This window comes from Camelus ferus, chromosome 34, assembly GCF_009834535.1.
Source record: "Camelus ferus isolate YT-003-E chromosome 34, BCGSAC_Cfer_1.0, whole genome shotgun sequence".
In the NCBI taxonomy this organism is placed as follows: domain Eukaryota; kingdom Metazoa; phylum Chordata; class Mammalia; order Artiodactyla; family Camelidae; genus Camelus; species Camelus ferus.
The window spans coordinates 1425268-1452594 of record NC_045729.1 but is presented as its reverse complement, the minus strand read 5'-3'; the positions used below and the strand labels follow the sequence as shown (position 1 = coordinate 1452594).

The following is a 27327-nucleotide window of genomic DNA, read 5'->3' as shown; positions in this document are numbered from 1 at the left end:
GGCCCAGCTGTTCCGGGAGCGGGGCCTCCTGCGCGGCCCGCCCCTGAGGGCGGACCCGAGCTGACTTAAAACTCCGGGGCCGCGGGGCCGGCGCGTTCTCCCCGCTCGTCCAGGCTGGGCTGTACGCCCGTCGGTAAGTGAGAGACCAGTTCGCGGCCGCCGCTCGCGGGTCTTCTCGGGTCCGCGGCGGGGCGGGGGGCGCCGGGAGCCCGGGTGCCCGCGGGCGGGGCGGGCCGGGCCGAGCGCTTTTGTTCCGCGGCGGCGACCGAGCGGCGGCCGCGGGCGCGGGGGGCTCGGGCCTCGGGCCGCCGCCCAGAGCCCGCCCTGCCCGCCCTGCGGCGTGGGGCCGCCCAGCCCCGCCGGGAGGGCGGCGCCTCGCCGGGCGTCCTCTGCCGCTCGCCCTGCTCCTTGCGGTAGAGACAGCGGAGACGTGTTTTGCTAAACTCCAAGGCGGTTGGTTGGGCTGGCGAGTGTCAGACTAGCCTGTGTTTTTAATTGCTTCCTGTCACTGGCATGGAAAGAAAAAAAATCTTTGTTTTGCGTTTGTTTCTCAAGTGTCCCCTTCCTCTCCGCCCCTATTATGCTGAACCTCCCGGAGGAGGGTTGCTCCCCTTGCATCTCCAGGTGGCCCGCCGACACGCTTGTGTCGGAGACGCTTTCTGATGCTCAGCAATAGTTAGTTCCTGGAGGCATTTTTAAGTGCACGATTGCCTACCGGTTTTAGGTGTTCCCGAGGGACGCGAATTCTCTAAGCAGATGTCCTTAGGGTCCTGAGTTCAGCTGCAAGCTTTCGGGGAATCGTTTCAGTGAAAACATTTAATTTGTAATACTTTCAGTGCCTGTACCGTCAAAATAAAGAGAACAGCAGGTGATGAGAATGAGCTTGGTTGGGTGCATTTTAGTAGGTAGGTCGGCAGAGCTTGTTTGGGGATTTTTCTGACGATTATGTTAGCTGTGAATCATGTATAAGTTTTATTCAGCGTTAACGTGCATGAATTCCTTAAGGTTTTACTGACTTTTTTTTTCCCTGTAAACAATCGGATTCTCTTTTACTGATCCAGTAAAGAAAATTGGTAAGTTAAGCTGCTGTTAGGTTAACAGTGGGCCAGGAGAAGCGCACATGAATTCTCACTTAAAAAGTGAATGAATGGTATTTTAAGGCAGACGCAGTTTGTTTCTTTGCGGTCTTAATAAGAATTCAGTAAACTTAGTGTGCTTTCGGTGCAACCTTAAGGAACACAGATTTGTTCCTTATGTTGTCACATCAAGTAATCAGATTAATATGTATTCTAATTATGACTTTAATGTGAATTTCATATAAATAAAAATATAATTATACATTTTACATTAAATTACTGTTACTTATAAAATGTTTATTGCTGTCGGTAGGACCAAAGATGTAAACACTGTATGGAGCGGACCTGAGGTGTTCGGAGGGAAATGGGGATATATACAGTAATGAAAGAAAAACATATTTAAAGGTAAGTGTGTCATCTCGAAGTAGTCTAGTCTAATTTATCTGTTATGGAATAAAATTATTAATTTGAATCAGTATTGGTTGAATATTAAACTATAGGACAATGGATTTGGTGACAAAGCTTTAGGAAAAACAGTATAGTTGGCATATCATGGAGAAATCAGTTTATCTTTGCAAGATAAGGAATAGGAGTTTATGGTGAGGTGACTGGTCTTAAGTAACTGAGGAAGAGGTCCACTTAAAATTGTTCTCTACATGGTCTGCTTGTTTATTTTTTAAGTTTATGATTTCTGGCACATGGGGGAAAGGCAGCACAGAGCACAAGTCTGGAAGAGCCAGTCCATAAAATATCAGCCTTTAAAGCCAGAGTGATTCTTTCCAGGGCCTCTGGCCTGTAATCACCAAGTAATGTTAGGAGACCTTCAACAGTGATTAAGGCCATAGTCCCTGCAATCTGACTGCTGAGCGGCAGATCTTGGCTCTCACTTGCCATCTGTGCAACCTTGGGAAAGTCATTTAACTTCTCTGCCTCAGTTTCACCTGTGAAATGGGGTAACAGTAGTACCTACTTCAGAGGATTATTGTGATAAGTTAATGAGCCTCATAGATATACTTGGAAGAGCTCCTGGTATATGGTAAGTGCTCAGTAAACTTTAGCTTTTGTCATGTTAGAGGAAATACATTCTATGGCCTACGTAAATTAACACTATGTCTTATAGAAGATTCAGTTTGCTCCTTTAAGCTCTAAATCATCAACTATGTGTGGACTAGACCCTCCACTGTAGATCATGTTGTAGCTTCTGTTTTTTTGTAAGGAAGTATAAGACACAACTCTAGTTTTTGCCTGAAGGCAAATTTGAACCTATGTCTCTATGAAATTTTTCAGCCAGGGCAGATTTTTCCAAAAGCCTTATTTTCCATATTCTGTGATATACAGGAATCTCTTCCCATTTGGATTATCAGTGTCTTGGAAGGAAGGCAAGTGTTTAAGGAGTTGATCCAATTTGATGTTTAAAAAAGGTATTTATAAAGATAAATTCCATGAAAAAATTTTTTTCAATCAGGTCTTCACCAACCCCCTCCTCCCCCCACGAAGGCATTCTTTGTTTGGAATAAACTTGGAAAACATTCAATTTAAGATAACGAGACAACAATTTACCAACCCTGTCTCTGTAAAGCAAGTTAAATTTTACTTTGTAATAAGCCTTGTAAAGAAGTGATGCTTTCAATGGAATTGTAGCCATTATCTTGTAATAACTTTTAATGGCGTGTAATCTGTAAAAGTACCAAAGCACAGTGTCGTTCACCTGAAGTGGATATTGTAGATCAACAAATACTTCAATTTTTAAAAATGGGGGGAAGAGGTAGCTCAGTGGTAGAGTGCCTGCCTAGCGAGTACAGTGTCCTGGGTTCAATCCCCAGCACCTCCACTTAAAAAATAAGTAAATAAATAAACCTAGTTACCTCTTTCCCTAAAAAAAAAAAAAGAAAAGAAAAAAGAAAATATATTTCCCATCTTTAAAAAAAGAAGTGATGCTTTGTTGGGAGGCAGCTATGTAGTGTCTCTCCTTAATTCCTAAGGGTGCTTGTGAATTGAAGGGCAGTGTTACAGGCTGGCCCGTTGAGGTACATGTCTCCAGTGAGACATTTGCTCATAGTTATAATGAGTGCAAAGATTTAATGACAATCACTAAGATTCTCTTGAGATGTATTAAATTACAAGACTTCATTTGTAAATAAAATATTAACTTGTGGTTGAAATTGCAGAGTATGTTATAAGAAATTATATTGTCCATTGTTTTAAGGGACAGAAATTATAAGCAAATTACTATTTTTTTAAGCCCCCAAAGAGAATTCATTGGGTCACATAACTTAAAAGTTCATGTAGCTTGACCTTCAGGTTTGGCTGGATCCAGCATCTGAATCTGAAAGAAAGTGTTAAAAACTTGAGCCACTCTTTGAGCTCTGCGGTCTTCAGCATTGACTTCATTCTCAGGCTACCTCCCTTCACTGGGTGGCGCTAGCATCCAGGTATACAGCCAGTCAGCTTCCTTTTGTCTGGTTGCCCCCCCAGAAGTCTGTAATCAGATTCATTGATGCCCTTTGCATCACATGCCCCAGTGTGTGCTAACAACAGGGAAATGTTTTGTTAAACTACAGTTTAGAGATGTAATTCATGTATCACTTTTATATAATTCACTTTTTCCATTTACAGCGTACAGTGGTTTTTGCAAATGTTCAGAGTATACAAACCATTACCACAGTCACTGTGGAACATTTTCTGGCCCCTAAAAAGAATCTCCATCCTCATTAACAGTTGCTCTCCATTCTCCCCCAAACCACCCATCTGCAGGCAACCATTCATCTAGTTTCTATCTCTGGATTTGTGTATTCTGAATATTACTTGTAATATCATAATGTGTGGTCTTTCGTGACTCCTCTCACTGGCATGATGTTTTCAAGGTTCATTCATCTTGAAGCGCGTGTGAACTTTATTCCTTTTTATCGCCAAGTGCTAATTCCTTTGTATGGATTGGCCACATTTTGTTTATCCTTTCACCAGTTAACAGACACTTTTTGTGGCTACTCTGAATAATGCTGTCATGAGCGTTCATTCATGTACAAGTGTTTGCATGGACATACATTTTCGGTTCTCTTAGGTATACCTAGTGAAGTTGCTGTCGTGTCATGTGATAACCATGTTTGACCTTTTCAGAAACTGCCAGGCTGTTTTTGATGAACCATAGACATTCTCGACAGCAATGCATAGGAGTTAGTTTGTCCACTTACTTACTAACACTCATCTTTTTGATGAGCTATCATGGTGAGCATTAAGTGGTATCCTGTGATTTTTCTTAAATTGCATTCGTTTGGTGATTAATGATGTTGAGCATCTTTTTGTGTGCATCTTGGCTGTTGGTATATCTTTGGGGAAAGTGTCTATTCAAAACCATGTTGACTTTAAACTGGAGTTGTCTGTATAAAAATTATCAAGGTGTAAGAGTTCTTAAAATAGTCTGGATTCTGGTTTCTCTCTAGTGATCATATATGTGAGGGTTTATTTTTGGATTCTATTCCATTGATCAGTGTTTATCCTAAGCCAGTCCCACGTGGTCTTGTTTACTGTAGTTTTGTAAGTTTTGAAATTGAAAGTGTGAGCCCTCCCACTTCATACTCTTTTTCAAAATGAATTTTAGTGTCAGATTCTCAATTTCTGTGAAGGAGACATCTGGACTTTGGTAAGGGTTATACTGAATCTGTAGATCAATTTGGGGAATATTGCCACCTTGAGAGAATTAAATCTTTCAGTCCGTGAATGTGGGATGTTTTTCCATTTATTTAGGTCTGTAATTTCTCTTGGCAATGTTTTATAATGTTCAGAGTGCAAGTTTTTCCCTTTTGATAAATGTATCCCCAAGTGTTCCATTCTTTTTGCTGTTACTGTTAGCAGAATTGTTTTCTTTTCTAGATTGTTACTATATACTTTTGGGTTTCGTGTATTGAGCTTTTATTAGGCAACCTAACCAATCTAGTTCTATTAGTTTTTTAGTGGATTCCTTGCAATTTTCTGTATACAAAATGTTATCTGCAAGTAGAGATAGATTTACTTATCCATTTCCAATCTGGATGCCTTATTCCTTTTTTCTGTTTGCCAGCTGCCATGGCTAGAACCTCCAGTACAGCGTTGAATAGACGGGCAGATATCCTTGTCTGGTTTCTGATCTTGCAGAGGAAGAATGTCCAGTCTTTAAGGCTATGGGTTTTTTTGTAGATACCTTTTGTCAATTGGAGGAAATTCCCCTCAATTTCTAGTTTTAGTAATTTTATCTGAAAGAGTGCTGGATTTTAGGATGCATTTAACTTCACTCATATTAGATGCTTTTTCTACATCTGCTTGCAATGATCATGTGGTTTGTGTCCTTTATTCTACTGATGTGTTATATGGCATCGATTCAGTATAAAGTCTTGCATTTCTGGGATAAGTCCCACTTGGTCATGGCATATAATTATTTTTATATGCTGTTGTGTTTCGTTTGCTAGTATCTTGTTGAGGATATTTGCATCTGTATTCATAGCAGGTTGGTCAGTAGTTTTATTATGATTTTTTTTCTTTCTTTCTGATTTTGGTATTAAGGTAACATTGGCCTCAAAGTTGATTTGGGAAGTATTCCCTCCTCTTTTATGTTTTGGAAGGTTTTATAGAATGGGTTTTACATCCTTAAATTTTTGGTATGGATCACCAGAAAGCCATCTGGACCTAGCCATTTCTTTTGGGGTTGTTTTTGGTTACTAATTCAGTTTCTTTATAGGTTTCTTTAGATTCCATATGGCTTGAGTTGGTTTTGGTCAATTTGGGGATTCTGCACCCAATTCCAGTGGATATAAAGGGGGGGTTCCCCCCACATCACCGACAGGCAGTTGTCTGGGGACACTAGTTGGGTGTTTGCAGTTCAGCTGAATTCTGACACTACCTGGAAATGGTATCAGATTCCACACACTGAGGGCTCAGCCCCACAAGTCGCCTTACCCCGCACCTCAGACACACAGGCCCACATGGTCACCTGCGCTTCTGACTGGTTACGGATTGGAGGTTCCCAGGACCCCAGGCCCAGGTTGTTACCTGTACTTCTGATTGACTGATTAGAGGTTTCCAAGACCCCCCTCTTCAATTAATTTGCTAGAGTGGCTCACAGAACTCAGGAACGTTTTACTTACTGGTTTATTGCAAAGGACGTTAAAGAGTATTGTTACACAGTATTCAACCGAATAAAAAACTGAAAATCTAATTGGCTTTATTCAGCATTTCATGAATCGGGGCAGCATCGCCTCTAGTAAATAGGAACTCCTGAGGAGCTGCACAAAATGGAAGGCTTTTATAGGAGCAGGGGCGGGACAAGGAGGTTATTAGCAAGAGAAAAGAAAGTATTGTTTCAGGCAAGGTTACCTCACTAGTGCTGACCAGGAAATTCCAGAAATTTAATTCCTGGGAGATGTTGAAACTGTAGTTAAGTCATGGTTTGCTGTCCTGGGGGCAAGTGGTTCCAACCTGGGGCCTGTTGTTTCCTTTTTCTTTTTTTTAACAATAGGAATTAGCACCCAGATGGACCAGATGTGTAGGGTGATGAGGTATGTGGGAGAGGGTGTGGGAGCATCTGTGTCATTCTCCAGATCCTGTGCTCAGCAGCCCTGAAGCCCCCTGACCTTGTCCTTTTTGGGGTTTTATGGAGACCTCTTTACAGTCAAGAGTCATGGAATCAGCGGCCACTGGTGCCTGAGTGGACCTCCAGCTTCTCTGCCCTCCCTGGAGCTGTGTAGGGGGAGGGGAGGGGAGGGGAACCCTCTAATTGTCTGGTTGGTCCTCCTGGCACCTAGCCCCCATCCTTAGGTTCTGTCTAGAAGTCACCTCACTGATGCAACAAAAGACACCTTTATCACTCACTACTTGACAATCTGAGGGTTTTAGGAGCTCTGGTGCCAGAAATGAGCATGAAGACCAAATAATACATTTCTTATTATAAGTTACACTGTCACAGGTGTTTGTCCTTTTCATCCAAATGGTCGAGTATATTAGCATACAGTTAATAGTATCTCATTTTTAAAATTTTTTAAATTTATTTTACTTACTTCTTGAAGGGGGAGGTAATTAGGTTTACTTGAGGTACTGGGGATTGAACCCAGGACCTGTGCACACTAAGCATGTGCTCTGCCACTGAGCTGTATCCTCCCCCCTGGTATCACATTTTTTTAATATAAGGTTGGTAATAATGCCCTTATTCCTGGATTGTAGTCATTTTGAGCCTTTTTTCTTGATAAGTCTAGCTAAAAGCTTATCAATTCTGTTGATCTTTTCAAAGACCCATCTTGTGGTTTTGTTCATTTTCTGTATTTTTGTATTCTCGTGGCTAAAGTTTGGCAGCAGAGGATACAGTATGGAAAGAGGAAAAAGGTGATGCATAGGCAAAGTCCACAGAAGTCAGTGCGGGCTTCCAGGTCCTGCTCCCGGAGAGCCGCTTCATGCTTCCTCTGCAGCTGGACGCGGCAGGCTCACGTGGTCTCTGGAGGCGTTGATATACACAGTAACAAATTCTTGAAGATCCCAAAGAACGTTTGTTTATGTAGGTTATATCGGTATTTCCTTCATTAGAAACCAAAGCTGAGACACTTGTAAAAAATCATTTCATTGAAAAGTAACAAAAAGTTCTTACATATTAATGTAAATGTTGTCCAAAACAGTAGAAAACCATAGTAAAAAGAGTGGTATTGTTTTGTGTTTTTGCAAAGCTCTTTAGTATCTTTCTTAATAGGAAATAGTTGGATTCTCCTATCTGCTTCTGCATGTAATGTTTTGCTACTTGTTATTTTAGTTAGAAGTTGTTGAAGGGTGTTTCTTGGATGACAGAAATTCATTTCTGGTAGGTCACTGCTGCATTATGCCCCTAAACATTCACTGCCACAGTTCCTGCCCGCTTTTACGTTTTCCTTCTACGTGCTCATGTCATTGGGCAAAGTGTCGTGGCTTGGGTGGCTTAGAGCCTGGGGCTGGTCAGTGTACAGCAGTGGTTGCCATTCTTTCTCATCCTGCAAAACTTGAATGGCTCCCCTGTGGTTGTTAGGGAAGGAAGACAGCGCTGATCATGGGGGTAGGGGGCGCACAGAGACCATTCAGCTAGTTCACCCCGGATGCTTGCCACCATCTGCACCAGAAGATGCTGCTGGCCGATGGAAGATCTGAATCGAAGGACAGTTGAGGGAACAGCTGCTGACTTTGGGAGTGGATGTCCTTGGAGCTGTGTCCTTGGGCTGAGGCCTGAATACTTGATCCCATTAGTCATGATTCCTCATGGTTTCCTGATTAAGGGAAAGCAGAACCCTCTTGGATGTGTTTTCTAGACTGTAGTTACGGCTCTGAATTTAACTGCCTGCTGGATCTGTCATGCTTTACCTAAACTTGCTGACAAGAAGGGAGATTCTGTCCTATGCTTATTCTGGTACCTGAAGTCTTGAATCATTCCTCAACCTTCAGTTTTATAAAATCTGAATCTGAACCCCATGACAGTTAAAAATGCCGCTGTTGAGGTTCTTGGAATCCTGTCAGCAGAACCTGGGGCTACCGCAGTAAGCACTATAGTGTGCCTGTAACGACGGGGGTGATTAGCAGGGAGTAACAGGTTTTACAGGTTTTCTTCAGCAGCATTGCAGCGTGCTTTAGGGGAACCGTTCAGTTCTATTCAAGGAGTCTCTCTACCTCAAGAGGCATAGAATTGGCTCACTCCTATTGTGGTAAGTGGTACTTCTCTCCTTATGCAGTTTGTGTCTCCACAGAACGTTGCAGCTCATGTAGCTGATACTTGCCTAGCAAACATTAATCACGTGCACTTGGAGGCAGTTGGCAGGGATTTCGAGGTACTGGAGACCACTGCCCCTCTAAAGGGTCGGGTTTCCCTGAGGCGCTGAAATGAGTTCCTAGACAAAACACCAAAGTAGGGTAACTGCCTGCTGCCTGTGTGCTCTGTGGTCTCTCATTCCAACTTTAGGGAATACTACAACAAGAAAAGGTGGTCTGAAACTTGTCTGACCTCTGCTGTGAAGACACAGCAAACTAAGTGTAAACTTTCGAGCCCCAGCGATGGTCCCGTTGCCTCTCTGAACTTCCTGCTGCCCAGTCGTGATGGGTGTATATGTGGTTGCCAGCACCCCGAGGTGTACCTGGATTAACCAGTCAGAAGGGGTAGAGCAATTCATTCCCACTTCCCCGCTCTTCCAGGGAGAACGCCACGTGGCTCTGAGAGCTGTGAACCTCGATGGCATGTGGGACATAATGGAGAGCCTGGCTCTGGCCTGGTCACTGTTACCCAGTGTTACCTAAGAGGAAGTGTAATCATTAGGGTATCTGACTGCGGTGGCCTGTGCTTCTGAGTCAGCTTTGGAGCTGGATACATGAAAGACTGGGGGGCAGAGATGTGGGTGAACAGCTTCTCCATGGGACTCTGATGACCTTTCTCTTCTTACAGGGCCTTCATCTCACTCTGACCCACACCTTGGCAGGGCGCCCCTACAAAGGTTGGTAAGCAGCCTCCTGAGAAATGCCACGAGGTGGCTTCTCCTCCGCCTCCCCGGTTGCAGGTGCACACAGACTTGCCAGCCTCCCCTCCCTTGGGGCGTGGCTGCAGGCTGTGAAGGGACCGCAGCTGAGGTTCTCAGCTGCCTAGGACTGCTGGGCTGCGCTCACTGTTGTGACCCTTGAATGTGATCATGTGTTTCAAGCATTCAGCACAGTTCTGGACGTAAAGTCAATTCTCAAATGTTAGCTGTTACTATAAAATTTAGGATAATCTATTCTTGAAAACCTAAATTAAGGGCTGATAAGCCTAATTTCTCCTATGACTTAAGGCCACAAAAAGCCAGAGCTGGCACAGATTGAGTAAATCTCGATACTTCTGGGATTCCTCAGAAGTGGGTTTTAGACTTAAGTGTCGGTATCTGTGGTTTTGTTGATCCATTGCAAGTCAGTTTTTCAGTGAAAAATACTGGCTTTCCTCAATTTGACTACATCAGTGGACTCTCTAGATAAACACATTGGAAGTGGAACTGAAACCATAATGGAAAGTTCCGATTTAAAATACCAGAATGGATATATGTGTTTTTTTTCCAGATATGTGACGAGTTATATGCTTTTTTTAAGAAGGTCCTATACTTTTGAGGTACTGAAGTGCTTATAGGTGACATCGTGCTGTTGATGGTTGACACCGATGTGAAGGGGTGGGGTGGAGACGTCTTCCCAGCTACAGGTTTAAATAGGGACTTCTCTTTAACTTGGTGTTTAACAATTACAGATAATGTTTGTTCATTGGACCAACGTTTATCAAAGGCTGCAAGACAGTTGTCTGGATGTGCATCTTCTGGGTGCCCTGAGACAGTCTTTTTTATGCTTGTCATCTTGGCTTTTAATAGAATCATCTTACACTACAACAGTGTTTCAGTTTCTTTGATAAATTAATGGTCACTCTTGTATATAAAATAATTCTTGATGTGGCTCAAGTTTTTTCTTCCGTGTTCTGTTTCTTACTATTTCATTGAACCTAAAGCAAGCCTGGGCAAACCAATATATTATAAGTCCATTTTCATAGTTTCTGTTGCTGGTTGTGTGTGCTTGTGCATTTGTGTGTAAGATAATGACTATGATTATTCCTCAAAGGTATGATTTTTTAGGTCATTTTTTGCTTTGTAATTTTCTGTAATAAGGCTGGCTTACAAATAAAGGAAGCTGCTGGGTTGATGATTTTTCAGTTAAACCACGTTCTTTGCATTGTATGAATATAGAATATTTTAAAGTGAAAAAAATATCACAAATCTTTTTCTTAACGCTGGTGAGGTCTTCATGAAAATTTTATGTGAAAATCCACATAGATTGTTAAATTTGTAGTCTACTGCAGCCACTCACTTCCCTTTTTTTCCCCGCATCAGAAATTCGTCTTGATTTTGCAGGTCACAACTTGACATTCACAACTTCCTCTGCCACGGATTTCAGTGACTTGCTGTCTTTCCACTTTTCTCACAGGAAGTAATAGTAATAATAAGATTTAAATCATGAAACTGTCAAACCTAAAAACAGACTTTGTTTTCAGGATGTAGGGTTTTTTGTTTTTTTTTTAATTAAAATTTTTGAAAGAATTCTGTGATGACACGCAGCAAGCCTCCATGGATTCTGTCTTTGGAACAGGAGGGTGTGAATGGTGACTCTGAATCCCCCAGGTGGGCCATAGCACTTTATGAGAGTCGACACATCAGGGGTGCTTGTCTCGTGGCGAGGGCCACTAGGGCCACCACCGCTTCTCGGCATCAACATACTAGTATTGCCTGTTCTCCAAACCGTAACAGCCAGATGGGTGGGTTAGTAGAGCTAAACTTTGTGCCAGCTGTGTCAGGATCATTATTTAGGGTTTGCTGATTTACCTGTAGCTATTCATGGCAGGGAGGTTCCTTGGAGAATTCCCCACAGCAGAATATAAGCATCCAGTGCTTTTTGGCTTGCTGGCACCTGTGCCCATCTCTGGGCTGCTTGCTGACCCTTTCGCCACTTGACAAGAGTACATGGACTCTTGGATCCAATCCAAAGGAACTGCCAGAGAGGAGAGAGCCTTAAAAACAAGGAAACCAGTGGACAGTTATGCACTAACTGCAACCTGAGCTCCTGTAGTTTTGTTTTCCTTTTTACCTCCACTGGAAATGAATGTGGGTGTGTATAATGTGTTTAAAACTCCTATTTCCTTGTTGATGTTTTTTCCTGCCAATTCTGTTCATTATTGAAAGTGGAGAATTGAAGTCTTCGACTCTTGGTGAATTGCCTATTTCACTTGTCTGTTTCGCTTCTTGAATTTAACGCTCTGTTAAGTGCATATATGTTTATAATTGTTATATCTTGGTGGGCCAACCCTTTTGTGGTTATAAAATGTATAGTCACTCTGCCTTTCTTGTGGCTGCTATTTGCATAGTATCTTTTTCTGTCCTTTTATTTTCAGTCTGTTTTTATCTTTGATCGAGGTATGCCTATTGGAGACAGCATATAGTTAGCTAACGTTTTTAAAAAAATACAACCCGACATTCCATCATTTGGATTGTTTAACGCACTCACTTTTCATGTTGCTGATATAGAGAGACATGTGCTGTTTGTACTATTTATCTTCTGTCTCATGTCTTTTTGTTTCTCACTCTTTTGCATTAAATGAATATTTTCTAATGTGGCATTTTTGCTTTTAATATTTTTTCACTATGTATTTTTAAGTCATTTTATGGAAGCACAACTTACTTTTAAAAATTGTTTTTATTTCTACCTTTAAAGGTGTTCAGCATTTAAAATAGGATTTGTTGTATTTGTGATTTTTAACCAAGTTAAAAGATTCTCACTGGTGTGGGGTGTGGAGAGCTAAAGACTGGGGCCCAGGGAGGTTATGTGTTGTGTTTCTCTGAGTGCCAGCAGTCCTGGAGGACGTGCAGTGGTGTGCCTGCATACATGTAATTGACTTAGCCCAGTGGAGACAGGTTGATACTTAGGAATAAAGGGAAGGGGAGTAGGATTTTAAACACAGAGATTTGATAGGAGGAGTGTCAGCTTTGGCGCTGCAAATGAAGGTTACATCTACAAGACTTTTTATAGATTTGGTGGTCGTAGGATGACAGTGTATTTCTTTCCCCTCTGAGATATAAGCAGCTGAGTAGGGGGACCATGTGTGGGTTAGAGTGGCTGGGGACCAGGGAAGAGAGATGAGGTCTCAGAAAATAGAAGAATAAAATTAATATAAATATAATTTTCAATAAAATGAGGTAGAATTGTTGGGTACTTGAGTTTGATATATGTGTTAATAAATTAAACTCAGTTCATTGGCTTGTGTGATTTTATTCCCCCAGAAGACATTCATCATTCCTGTGCAGAGAAGGAAATTCTGAAATTCAGCCATAGTTGGAGTTTGTCAGGTAAGTGCCATGACTGTCGCAGGTGAGGGGTGATAAGAGGGCAGGGTGGAGGTCCTTCATTCAAGGTCAGTCATTTATTTTGTTCCAGTCACTGTCCAGGGGTTGAAAGTCAGAAATGAGTAAAACGGATCCCTGCCATCGGGGAACCTGCATCCTAGTGGGAAGATGCTCCGTAGGCAAGTGAGCACACAGTGTCCTTTCCCAGGCTGACAAGATGGGTTAGATTCAAGTATCTAATGTTCCTTCTACCCAGGATTCCACCAAAATTTCAGAAAAGGTGTTTCAAAAAGAAAAAAAAAGAAAAAGGACATGTAATAGGACAGAAACAAAAAATACGGAGAAGATAAGAGATACTGGAAGCTGGAATTTGGGGGCAAAGGAGTTTATCTTTCCAAGAAAAACTTAAATGATAGACTATGGAAACCCTGCCTGTGGTAATCTCCATTACAGTATTTCTTCAGAAAAATCTAAGAATATATTGTATACAAAAGTAGAGACTCTGCAGTCAGGAAAAACTTCAGAAAACTTTTAACTTCCTCCATTTAATTTAGGTAGTTCAAGGTTGGTTTTCTAGGCTTCAGTTTTCTTTGCCAGCACAGGAGAATGGGGGGAAGAAAAACCCTCATAATTATTCCTAAAGAGTGTATCTCCTTCCTACCTATGGGTTCTGTGTGAGGCTGCCAGGCCTGCCCTAGGGAAATAACCACAGCAATTTCTTCCATTTCTAGAGTCTGGAAGTCTAAGATCAAGGTGTTTGGTTTCTCCTGAGATCTGTACTTGCAGACAGCTACCTTCTCCATGTCAGTTCACGTGGTCTTTCCTGTGTGCACACTGGTGTCTTATAGGGACACTAATTCTGTTGGATCAAGGCCCCATCCTGATGACCTCATTCAACCTTAATTGCCTCCCTAAAGGCCCTCTGTCCAAATACAGTCACACTGGAGGTTAGGGCTTCAATGTGAATTTTGCAGGGGACAGAGAATTCAGTCTGTGTAACAGCTACTCATGCCCAAACTCATGTAAGAATTAGGGGGAATTACTGGAAATTTATCATTAACTCTTGCAATACTGCTGTTTACTTTGTATTATACTTCTGTCTGATCAGTTGTCTTATTAAGGAGCTTTCCTGGGAGAAGGGACATAAGGAATATACAGGTCTTTTCCTTGGGACCTGTTTTTTAACTGAAATGGGTGCACTGTCAGGCTGGACCAGCCACGGGTGATCTGGCTCCCTGACAGATGAAAGCTCAGAGAGGGTGGTTTCTTTACTACTTTGATCAAATGGCAGGTCAGGACATAGAGTTCATCAATGACTTTGACTTTCACATAAGTGAGAAGAATCGAGCAGAGAAACAGACAGCAAGGATGCAGAATGAAAGTTAAACCCCTTGGAACCAAAGTGCTTGTAATGAACCAAGTCCGTGCATCCATAGTAGGAAAGTCCAGTTGGTCCAGGAGACCAGCCTCCAGGAGGCACTCAGGCAGGTGTGGATTACTGCTGGGTCGCAAGCAATGAGGTGAAGATGGTCCACTTGGGCAGAGCCTGATGGCCGTTGCCTTAGCAAGTGGATCCTCAAAGAGATGGGAGTTACAGCAAGACTTGTCTCAAACTGACAGTCCCAGCTCACCTATATTTATAGCCCCTGGAACACATTATCTCCAAGACCAGATGTTCGGTTTGGGAGGGGGAGAGTTTCCAGCACCAACTGTGTCACCTCAGGTCAACTTGGCAGAAGATCCCCAAAATGTCTGTATTTGGAGACAGAGATCTTCAGTGCCAGCTTTCTCCCTTTAGACGTCATCTCAGGTCAGCTTGGTAGGAGAGCCCCACAGTGTCTGCCTTTGCCTGCCAGCACGCACGGGTCCGTCCTGGCCAAGGTACAGCAATGGCTAAAAGTGAAACCTCCTAAGTCATGGAGTCAGTTTCCTGTCAAGGCGTTGTTCCATGCTTGACACCAGACCTCAAAGGCTCCTTCCTGTTGTATTATTTATGAGCAAATACGTAAGTAAACGTGTGTATATATGTATGTATCTAAAAGCCACAAGAACCGCATCAAGACATCACACACATGGTAACACATGCCTTCAATCTTAGTTGACTGCACTATGACCCATAACTTAATAGATCTAAAGGATCTACAGATTTTGTATTTTCTGCATAACCTCTATGAATAGTCAGATTTGTATTTTCCTTCCCAGTTCTTACACTTTCTAGGATCTCCAGTGCAACCGTGAATAGAGGGGGATGGTAGTGGCATCTTTGTTTTATTCTTACTATTAGTCTGAATTTTTGAAGTTACCATTTATCAGAATTAAGGAAATTTTCTTTCTACGCTAGGCTTAATACCAAACCAAGAGTAGAAACTAAAATTCCTTTTAATGAATTTTAATTGAATTTAATCAAAAATTCTTATCTCTTGAAATGATCATACAACTAAAGAAATTATTATAATGTAATTTGAGTAATTTTCAAATGACAAACCTTATATTCCTGAAATAAACTCAGTTTTATCATGATGTTATCCTTTCCATTTATCACCCCATTGGGTTTACTCATTTTATTTAGGACTTTTTTGCATTTGTTTCCGAAAGAGATTGGCTTCTTGAATGTCCTTCTTTACAGTTTTTGTTATGAGAACTTCAGTACATAAACTGAAGTACCCCCTTTTTTATCCTTAAAGAGGTTATGTTGGGTTATTCCGTAAATGGTAGAACACTCCAGTAAACCCATATGGGCCTGGTGTTTTCTCTGTGAAAAGATATTTAATTACTGGTGTAATTTCTTTAAAGAGAAGTAGTATTTTTACTATGTTAGCATTGGTTGAGTGTGTTTCTCAAGGAATTTCTCCATTCCACCTAAATTTTAAATGTATTCAAATAGTTACTCAAAGTAATACACATTATCATTTTAGTGTCTGTAGGGTTTAGTGATAGCCTCTTTTCCCAATATTGTGTGTGTGTGTGTGTGTGTGTGTTTGTGATCAGTGTTGTCAGAGGCTTACTGATTTTCATTCTTTACCAACTTGTGACATATTGAATCTCTGTATTTTTGTTCATTACTGTATTTCACTCCTTCACTTCTTTTCCTTGGATTAACTTGTTATTCTTAACTTGGATTAATGCAGACATTGTTTCCCAGTCATCTTTTTTTTAAATAAGTCTATTTAATGCTATAAATGAGCCTCAAGTCTTATGTGAACATTTGGATAGAAGCCTGTTACAGAGAAAAGCCAGAAGGAAGTGGCCCATTTTTAAAGTGCTTTAAAGAAAAGAATTGTCACCCCCAAATTCTGTATGTAGTAAATATCTATCCTGGCTTGTCCCCGAGTCCCCCCTCACCCCACACAATGCATATGTTGCTGCTCTAACCTCCAGTGTGACTGTGTTTGGAGGTGGAGCCTTTAGGGAGCTAATTATGGTTAAACAAAGCTGTGAGGGAAGGGCCCTGATCCAGTAGGACAGGTATTATGATCAGAGGAAGAGACAGCAGAGATCACTGCATTTTATTTATCTGGCAATTTTCTAGTTACTTTTTTCCTATGATTTCTATATTAATTCCACTGTGAATTAATCTGAGTTAATTTAATCCTTCAAAAACAAGGTTTGCTTATGGCCTAGCCATATGGTCAGTGCTGGTAAGAATTCCAGGTATACTTGGAAAGAATGTGTATTTTGCACTTGTTAGGTGTACTGTTAATATGTGTAGGTCAAATTTGTTTAATTTTGTTATTTTAATCTGTCTTTCTCCTGTCGTATGTTATGGTTATATTATTATTGTCCATTTGTAGATATGTACTGTTGGTGAGAGTGTAAGTTATTTCAGTCTTTTTGGAAAGCAGTTTGTCACTGCTCATGAAAATCATTGTAATGTCCTTTGACACACTGGTTTCACTTGCAGGAATTTCCAGAAACATTTAGCACACCTATAAAAGCATAAATATAAGAAAGTGCAGTGTAGGATAGTTTTGAGAACCAAATACCCATCACTAGAGGACTGGTTAAATGGTGATATGCCTATAAAGTGGAATGGTATGCAGACAGTGAAATAGGTGTTTGTGCACCAAAATGATAAGATATCCTCAGTAAGGAAATTATGCAAACTGTGGGCAGCATGTTTGGTAAGATTCCATTTGTCTTAAAAAATGAGGTTTTATTTATCTGTTAGTGTTTTTCACACACACAAGTTTTCTGAAAGAAGAGGTAACAATAGATGCCTCTAGAGAGTTAGACATTGGGGATGGTCAGTAGTAAGAACTTTTTAGTATATGTTTGATTTTTTTTTTAACAGTGAACATGGGTTACTCAGAGTAAAAAAGCTAGTTAAATAAATGAAGCAGTAAGTAATTGCCACTTAAAAGTGCAACAAACAAAATACTACCTGTAATGTGAGAATGAATTCCTTAAACACCCCAGAAATTGTATTGACATTTGCCATATTTATTGCATCTTTCTTTGCTGTTCTTCTTACCCAAATTAAAGATGAGGCTTTGTCTACTCTGAGGCTTCAGAAATTTTGATAGACATGTTCAGCATTGGTGATAAGGTGAACTAATTCTCTTTGAAATTCTATCCAGGCAAAACAGCTTTTTAATAAAAGATTATTTTATTTCCTGCAGATTTCTGACATTCAAAACAACTGGCTTTTAAGACTCTGATACTGCATCAAATCGACGATGAACTGGAATGCAAAACCAGAGAGTGTCACCTTACCACCACAGTATCCTAAAAAACAGGCATCTTTTTTGGAGCAGGCTTTAGTTAACACACTTAGCATGACGTCTCAAAGTTCTTTAAACCATCCTGGAAGTAACCAAGAAGGATGCCCATTTCTCAGTAATTCAAATCCAGTTTCACAGCCACTGCTCAACATCAGAAATTATAAATCTCAACAAATGCCTATTTCTGATATGCATGGTGGGACAATTGTGACCTCACAGACGTCCGTGGAGAGAATAATACATGCCAATGTTAAAGGACCCAAACAGCGAAGTCATGATTTGCACATGCCTTCAGGAGTTACACAGGATGTGTGGCTGAACTCGCCGATGAGGAATTCTATGCTTTCTCATACAGGGGCAACTGTATCTCATCAAACTGGTTTCGGAACGAACATGCCCAATGTACATGCACTACAGAATCAATTTGTAACATCAGATACCTATTCTATGCAAATACATATGATCCCTTCTAATTCTGGAAGAGTTCCTGTAACTTATCAAGGAAACCCAAGACTTAACCCACCTTTACCCGAGCAGCAGGTTGACTGGTCACAGCAGTGTGCGTCCAGTGGACTGCCTTACCCAGATTACAGGCCACTTCCAAAGCAATACAGCTATTCACCACGAAGCTTTTTGCAAGATCCTCCTTTTCAGGAACAAAACCCTATGTCATCTGTATCACTACAAGTTAAAAAAAGTCACCCGCCAAATCCTGCACTGACTTTACAGTCAAAGCAGACTGCAACCGTACCGTCCTACCAATACGCAGTTACTCAAACTGACAAAAGGCCACCCCCCCCTCCTTACGACTGTCGGTATGCAAGCCGTCCTCTGCAGAGGACTCAGCACGTTGTTAAAGTCCCTTCTATGGAAGTTCCTCACAGTCAAGACGTGCACTTACCTGAAATGAGGAAAGAATTTTTTAAAGGTTTTCAACAGCAATGGCAAAACGTTAACGAAAGTTTCAGCATGATGGGAAATCCCTGTAACTTGAGAGGAAATAGCAACGTCAGTCAGCCTTTTGATGAACCTGTCAGATCGTCTGTGGATGGTGTTCAGGCTCTTGCTCAAAGTAATCAAGAGGAAAGAATGAATTCCCGAAATCTGACTTCAAATCAAGTACTTGACACAAGTGCCACAAAAGAAAAGTTAGTGAGGGATATTAAAACGTTGGTAGAAATAAAAAAGAAGTTTTCAGACCTTGCAAGGAAAATTAAAATTAATAAAAATCTTTTGATGGCAGCAGGCTGTATTAAAACAACGAATACCCCTTACGGTGAATCGGCTCAAAATTCTGAGTTGTCTCTGAAACAAACTGTCAAAATCCAGCCTGGGCCACAGGTAACCCTGGTCACTCCACAGACTGCAGAGAATAAACCACCAACAGTAATGGGATCTGCAGAAGAAACAAATAGAATACATAGTACATTGAATTCCACCCTTCAGGACAGAAATTTTAACCAAGTCAGTTCTGTTTTACTAAATTCTGCCTGTTCGGAAAAATTGCCAATACCAGAAGGGTTACATGATTTGAAAGTTGTGAGTTCTTTAAAGACATCAGCTGTTGAGATTACCCAGGCAACACTAAATAACACCCAATTTTCATCAGGAAATTTTGTCAACATTGCACAAAATGGGCCAACAAATTCTGAAACAGCTTCTCTTCCTCAGTCTACGTCCTTTGAGGAATATGCTTCAAAATATCCAAATAAAAATAGGCTAATTCTCAGTTTACTCGCACCTGGAGATAAAACTCTGAAGACATTATTAAAAGATACTAATGAAACTATTCAAGATTCAAAGCTGCATAGTTTTGAAATAAATCCAAATGCCCAAAACACTGGTGACCAACTGAATCTGAAAACCATGGAAACTCCAAGTACATGTAATATAAATGCCAAGATTTCAGACAGTTCTTCTTGCTTTCAGCTTAAATCCTTAAATGAACTGTCTTCTAAAAGTGACCACCACTTTTCAACGGAATTGCTAGCAACATGTCTTTCTTTGTGGAAAAAGCAACCTTCAGAACTTACAGAAGGAAAACCATGTAATGAGTCAAAAGCAAACAGAACTGCAGTTGGACTTTCAAAGCCTGTGGAAACCTGCGAGAAGAGTCCACTTCCAGCTGTTGGAAATTGTCAGAATAAGATTGTAAACAGCTCACAAGAAGCAATTCTGTCGATGGTGGCACAGAATTATGAGTCTTCAGGTACAACGACTACAAAGGGAATTGCTGTAGTGTCGCCCTTAATTCTTTCAGATGTCAAAACACTGTCTGTCAGAGGTGCAACTCCTGAAGCCTTACCTGAAGCAGTGTATCCAGTTATTGAAGAAGGCAGTGTCTGTAGCTTACAGAATAAATTGGTAGAAGATACTGCTTCGAAGATTACTGTTAATGAGCCAGTAACAAGTACTACAAGCAGCAAGGTTTTCCCACTGATTCAGAAGGAAAAGCATGAGCCAATGAATGCTAATTCAGAAGGCACACCTCATGCCAGTCAAGGGAAGCAGAACAGATCAGAGCCAGATACCCAGTATCCTATGAGGGATCAGCAAGCTTCGTGTATATCAAAGGATAGCGACGCTGTGAGCAGCGATGTATTACAGATTGGCGATATTTGTTCTCTTGTTGAAGGCGATACCTCTTACAATTCCCAAATAGCAAAGATATTCAATTTGTCCCCTTTAAACAAAGTTGAGCCACAGAAGCCCTCTCTGCCCAACCCCCAAGGGACAAATAGTAGCCAACAAAATGAACAGTTGGATAACATCACTGAAAATAAAGACTTTGGTTTTCAGGATATTGTGCCGTGCACAGATGTGTCACGTAAAATAACTGACCAGTCACAGTCACTGCAACCTTCAGAATCGTCATCTTTGAAGTACGTTGAAGCAAAGAGTGGCATTCTGGAGGAAAGCAGTTTGGAGCATGTCGCTAAAAATGAAGGCATGGCTGACGATACGTGTTCATCGGCTGCTGTTCAGCAGGACAGTTGCCCTCAGGAAGGTGATGTGTCCTGCACTTACACGGACCAGGATCCTACAAGAAACGAGATTCTCAGTGACAAGACACCCATCTTATACCTGCACGATCAGCTGTCAGAACTTTTGAAAGAGTTTCCCTACGGTATTGAACCTGTGAACTTGCATGAAGGTTCTGTTGTCCAGCAAACGACAGACCAGATCTCAAAAGCTCAAGCTTGTGACAAAACCGGTTGTAACTCCAAAGACTCCACAGACCAAATCCAAATTACGATATTGAACTTGGAGCAAATGAAAGAATTATTTCCTGAGCAGGACGACCAACTGACAGAACCTCAGGAAGAAAAGCCTGTCCCAAAAGACAGGAAGCAGTGTGACCCACAAGCACGTACAGTTGAAGAAAGTTGCGAGTCTGTAGCAGTGGATTCAGAAAAAGATGATGTGCGTTGTTGTGCACTGGGGTGGCTCTCTATGGTTTATGAAGGAGTTCCTCAGTGCCAGTGTAGTTCTAGTGAGAACTCAGCCTCCAAGGAAGAAGGGAAAGGGCCGTGTTCTCCCTTGGAGACCAGCAGTTACAAACAAGGACAGAGAACTGATAGATGTGACCCTGTTGCATTTAATAAGCCTCCGAGTAATAATCCAGAGACTCCTGTGAATTTACCAGTTGAGAAAAAGCATGTTCCTGAAACAGAGCAAGGCAAGAATGTAGAAGATAAATCCAAAGCAAAACCTAACAGCTCCCTAAGGACAGAACAAGAGTTGTCTGGTCCACTTCTATCCAAAGCTGATAAGAAACTAGATTCCTCCTTGCAGAGTCACAAAAGAAGAAAAAGACTGCAATTTCATGAGATAACTTTTCACTCCACGAGCAAAATTACAAAATTTTCTCAAGAGGGCCTGCAGAGGAAGCTCATGGCCCAAAGCCTACGCCCATTAAAGCCAAAGATGGGTTTTTTGACAAGTAAAAATAAAGATCTGCATATGAAAAATGGCTCCCTGGTGCCATCAGTGTCCCCAGAAAAGAGAAAATTGAAAGCAGGTGGCTCCAAACAAAAAGTTTTGGAAAAAAGGAAGTTGGATGAAGGGAGCGTACTTGACTCGGAGATGAAGAGGAAGAAGAACGATAAGCCCGAGCGGGGTAAACACGTGGGAGGCGGTTCCTTTAAATTCCGTTCTCTTTTCTCCACCCCCAGTGAAAGAGCCAGGATTAAAGAAAAGACGGCCCCGAACGTTACGTCCCCAGGCTCCAAGGATAGCTCATCGAAAATTCATAGAGTCCTGGCCCCGAAGGAGTATTTATCAAGGCAGACGCTTATAGAAGCAGGGCCTAGCGGCAAAGCGTTAAAGAAAAGTTACGCAAAAAGCGCAACGTGTGACTCCCAGCACGTGAGGCCCGGTAAGCTTTCTGTGCGAGTTGGAAGTTGTGAGAAGTCAAACAGCAGCCTTCAGACCGCCAAAGAATCGTTTAATATCTGTACCAGCCGTGGCAAAACCCTCAAAATCCATCATTCCAAGGAGTCTAAAACATACATTTCAAGGAATAGTAAAGGAACGGTTGGTGGAAAACAGCCTGATAAAATGTGGATTGATAAAACCAAATTAGACAAGAATTTAAACAATGCAAATAGTGACGTTGAATTCAGCCAGATGTCCTCCCAGGCAAAGGATCAAAGGAAACTATATCTGAACAGAGTTGCATTTAAATGCACTGAACGTGAGCGCATTTGTCTCACAAAATTAGATAATTCACCCAGGAAGCTTAATAAAGAGAAGAGACCAGAAGGTAAACCTAAGAGCCTTGTACCTGTGAAAGATGCCGCGGAGAAACTGAGCATGCTGGAGTTTAAGTTATGTCCAGAAGGACTGTTCAGTAAGAATACAAACCCCGTTGAAGACCAAAAGGATCTGCAGCCTTGTCCTAGGAAGGAGCAAGCCCCTGTGCAAGGTCCAGTTTAATTTTTTTTGATGGTGTCTGCAACGTTGTAACACATTTTCATTGTAGGTCCTGCAAGCGGGGGAGCACCTCTCCTGCCATCTGAGTAGCTAGGACCAACTTGAATGCGCTTTGCTTTTCTTAGTATTCGGTTTTCTCAGTAAGTTGATGGTTCGTTGGGCAGTGTTTGTTTTAAGTTTATTTCTCCCTTACTGTAAATGATACCAGAGTCATACTAGTGATAAGAGGGGTATCAAATTGTAAAGTCTGCCAAGTACAGAGATTTCCTTTTGTGCCAAGAGGTGAAAAACATTCTTCTAAGTTAGAAAAGCATTACATATACGTTGTTTCAAGTCTTGCTTTTGTCCGTTCTTTGGGCTTGCAATTTCAAAGCCTTCTGAATTTGAAATTTTGGTCTGAATAGTAGGAAATACGTAAGGATTGTTTTTATATGTATGGAAGTGGTCCAGCTCACTGTCATTTTTGAAGCAGGTGATGACTGTGTTGTCACTAAAGTGGTGATGTCTAGTCCACTCACGAAATACACGGTGGGAACACGGTCGAAGCTGTACCATTCCGTGTTACCACACCCAGAAGGGCAGTCATGACTTTTGGTTAGCCGGATGATAGAATTCTCAGTGTAGTGCAGGGTGGGAGGAGAGAGTAGAGAACTAATTATTTCTGGTAGTAAGGACACATTTAGGGTTTGTGGATATCATATATAAAACATTGTTGAGAAACCCAGACTGGGAAACTAAAGGATTTGAGTGGAAATCTCACTTTCTCCTGTGCTGTTCAGATAGTGTGTGTCGGGGTGCTTAGAGTTACAAGGTAAATAAGGCACATTTTCTTGGAAGGTGGTGGTGGGATAGATGATTAAATAGGAGTATATGGTTCATTTTGTAAGGTATTGGTGATGACACTTGGTTCTTATAACTGGATCCTCCCTGAGGCGCTGGGTGTGATGGAAACGTTGGAAGTGGGTGGACCAACATGAGGTGCGTTCTCTATCTCGTGTGCCCTTAAACACCTTGGGGCGAGTTGGTGTTCAGCCTGTCTGGGAGAAACATAATTGAATGGTGAAGATAAGCTTTTAAATTGTGAGATACTCAGGCACTTCATATGGGAGAAAGCATTTTTCCAGGCCCTCTCTAGAAAGAGTTATCTGTGAATGTATCTAATGTCTTCTAAAATCTATTTTAGGCTTACATGATTTTCTTTCATTATAGTACTAAAAGAGGTGATTAGCAGTATCTAGAGGTCTGAAATGAATATTTAAATAGTTTCAGGAATAAAAAGTACAAAAGAAGACTGGTTAAAATGTGTGACTGAGGAGAAAAGGATGCCAGAAGCCAACCAAGAAATAGGTAAAATCATCTACGTTTTGATTTTATTTGTTGGGTACTCTGTCGTATATAAGCTGAATGCTGATTAAGAAACTTTCGTGAGATTTGATTTTTATCCATATTCTTTTAAGAAATAACTTGGTGTGTATGTGTGAGTGGTAGGAAGACATTCTGTTTTTTTCTGTCATGCTGTGGAGAGGGAAGCAGTGATGTTTCCTTTTAGCAAGAAAAGTAATTCTCATCACAATACTTTTCCTGTGTTGACTGTGGACAGTATATACTTGGTTTTGCAGCTCAGAAGTTCCCTCCCGAATACTCAGTTCTGACACTGTAGTGAGAAAATGGCTGTAGAGGAATGAATGAATGAGTGTGGGCTATGTTCAAATTAAACTTTACCAGTACTTGAAAGAGGCTGGATGTGGACTACAGGTCATACCCCTAGATGAGATGATAGGTAAGTTAATTCAATTCTCAAAACCAGGTGGACAAAAATGTTTCTGTTTATCAGTGAGAGGTTAGATCATTTGACTGGAGTTACATAGTCAGTGGCTGAACGGGGACTTGAATCCAGTCTTTCATTTTGATCATGAAAGTCTGATGCTCCTAATTGTTTATTTACTTATTTATTTGTTGGCTGGGGAGGGATTTGGCCTGAGGGCCAACCAAAGCCTCCAGCATCTGATTTAATTAGTGGAATGAATATATTTTGGATTTAGGGTTTTGCATTGAGAATTAGAAGCTAGGGTTCAAGAGTTTTGTTTTAATTTTGGTTAATTGAATACACAAAGACGAGTTTATATGGAGTCTGTTAGAAACAGAAAGAAGCAGAACTTCACCGTGAGCAACAATAAAGCACATTTTTAAACAAGAAGTGTGAAAAAGGATGAGGGAGAAGAGCTTAAAACAAATAAATGTACTTAAGCAGGCGTGTAGAATTGAGTCTTGTAGCCTGAAGATGCATGTAGGGAAAAAACTCAGCTGAATCACAATCAAGAAAGAAGAAATGCGCTATTGATTAGAACAGGAAGACGACCAAAAGATGGGGAAATGAATTAGAGCAGAAAACGCTTCTAAAGTGGAACACAGGAAGTCAAAAATGAGAAAGGTGGAAATGGGTGTGGAGGATTGGGGCAAAATGGTCCTTGGAGGTGGGAGAGAGACATAAGCATTACCTCAGAGATAAAGAGGCATTACTGGGGTGTGAATCAGAAAATATTCAGAAGACAGAAGTCCGCGCAGATTGACGGGAGGCTCAGGGAGACGCGTGAGCTAAACGACGGACATAAAGGCGGCTGCAAACAGGATGAAGAAATAGAGAGTCCAGGTGGGACGTCAGAATTCAGGATCACAGTGAAAAAGGCACCATCCAGGGCCCAGACACAGAGCGGCACCAGGGAGAGAGACCAGCCAAGAAACAAGGCGCGGGGCTCCGTCAGAAGTCAGGAGTCTGAGGTTTGCAAATGTTAGCCACTATACATAAGAACAGATTTTAAAGCAATTTCTTCTGTGTAGCACAGGGAACTATATCCAGTATCTTGTAATAACCTTTAATGAAAAAGAATATGAAAACAAATCTGTGTATGCATGACTGGGACATGGTGCTGTGCACCAGAAACTGACACATTGTAACTGACTGTACTTTAAATAAGAACAAACAAAAAACAAACTAAGGAGACTCAGGGAAAGCGTGAAAGACAAAACATCCCAGACGGAGAGGCTGGAGACAGAACCAGCGTGGAGTGAGACAGAGACAGATGTCGCAAGCTCCCAACCAGCTGTGAGAAACGCATTTCAGAAAAGTAGACCCTGCGTTTGGCAGAGGTTGGAGTGTGGGCGGAGCAAGTTGTGGAACTGTGGGCCAGGGCGAGGGAGGAGAGGAAGGAACAGAAGCCCCTGAGAAGCAGCTCAGAGCCCGACCCCAGGCGTCAGCATTACTGGCGCGGGAAGGAGAGCTAACGCGGACACAGAAGACATTGAAACAGAATTAAGAGGACAGAGTACTTGGCCCACCCAGGCAGGAAGAGGTAAAACAAGACTTACCCAGAAAGGAGTGGCTCGAGCAGAAATGGAAAGTGGGAATTTGTTATTGGAACAGCTTCTGAAATCAGGAGGCACATCCAGGAATGCACAGAAAGAGGAAAGTTGGCCGGGTCCCTGAGAACGAAGGGATAGTGAGGCTAACGGCAGCACCGCAGTGGCCTAAAGCAGGAAGGGACGGCTGTTTCCGAGCCTAATGCATAGCAAGGCCAGAGGACTTGCAGACGGCCCTTTGCACTCACTCTTTGGAACTGGCTTTTTATATTGCTCGTTCAGATGGCTGTTAGGAAAGTCACCTTTATAATGTGCAATGATAAGAGGTTTATTGGGCAAGGATAAAGGAGGGGCACAAGCAGCCCTGGGCAGGGAAGACAGGGCCGCAGAGGAGAGGCAAGATGTCCTGTGTGCGTCATTCATAATTCTATAGGTAGAGAGCCATAGCTTGTCACACTGAGCGCTTGGCCCTAGTTTATCCAAGACGAAAACACATTTTTCCTCTCAATTTAGACTGCTTGTATACTGGTCACCAACTCTAAGAATAATGGATAAAATTTTTGTTTCCTCAGATGATAATGTTTTGGCTCATTCAAGACTCGCCAAGGGAAGCTTCAGTGCGGATGGATTTGAGACACTACAAAACCCAGTAAAAGACTCAAAAGCAATGTTTCAGACCTACAAAAAGATGTACATGGAGAAGCGAAGCAGGAGTCTTGGTAGCAGCCCGTTAGAGTAATTCTGAGACTCAGTTCTTCTGATGGTTCCATAATTGCCACCAGAAAATCTGTCGCTTTAAGTTCAGAATGTTTTTCTGGAAATACAATTGCCATGATAAAATTTCTCAGAGATTTTGGTTACCACTTAGGTTATGCATATCATTGAAATCACTTAGTTGGCTTGAGAACCTTATTTGTGAGTAGCAGACGTAAGAAATAGACGGTGTTTGTCAAGGAAGCCATAAGGGATGGAATTTTGACGTTCTTAAACCAAGTTTACCATTATCTTGAAAGGCATTTTTATCTTATTTTGAAATGCTAACTAAAGGAGACCTGTTCCTCAGTTAGGGACTTGTTTATTTCAGCTGGGACTGTAAATATATTTTTGTTTCTAAAACATGTTAGCAAAACTTATTTTTCAAAAATGCTGTGAATGTTGTCAAAGTATATTCTTAAGTACTTTGTACCAAATTGTAAACTTTTTGTCAGAGGTCTTGTTTTATACTTGTTAAACTGAACACAACTTTTGCATAATGTTTAAACATTACATTTCATACTTGAAATAAACATTTATTTTTTAAAAAATATATTTGAAATGGTTTGATTTGTGTTTGATTTCCTACCCTTGACAACAGGGCACATTTTAGAA

The 27327-nt window shown here is 41.4% G+C and overlaps 1 protein-coding gene across 7 annotated transcripts; it reads left to right on the top strand.

Moving 5' to 3' along the window:
- Positions 1–27265, top strand: RESF1 (retroelement silencing factor 1). 7 transcript variants are annotated; one of them, XR_004317235.1, is made up of 7 exons: positions 1–133; positions 1390–1481; positions 9490–9538; positions 12884–12949; positions 17566–22594; positions 23812–23949; positions 26532–26596. XR_004317235.1 is itself a non-coding variant. In XM_032473337.1 (7 exons), the coding sequence occupies exons 5-7, from the start codon at positions 17623–17625 to the stop codon at positions 26696–26698; spliced, it is 5217 nt and encodes a 1738-aa protein (XP_032329228.1). In that variant the 5' UTR covers positions 3–133; positions 1390–1481; positions 9490–9538; positions 12884–12949; positions 17566–17622; the 3' UTR covers positions 26699–27265. The 7 variants fall into 7 exon arrangements, 6 of the variants coding, with proteins under 6 accessions (XP_032329228.1, XP_032329229.1, XP_032329227.1 ...); XM_032473337.1 differs by having other exon boundaries at positions 3–133; positions 23872–23949; positions 26532–27265; XM_032473336.1 differs by having other exon boundaries at positions 4–133; positions 12887–12949; positions 23866–23949; positions 26532–27265.
- The last annotated feature ends 62 nt before the right edge of the window (positions 27266–27327 follow it).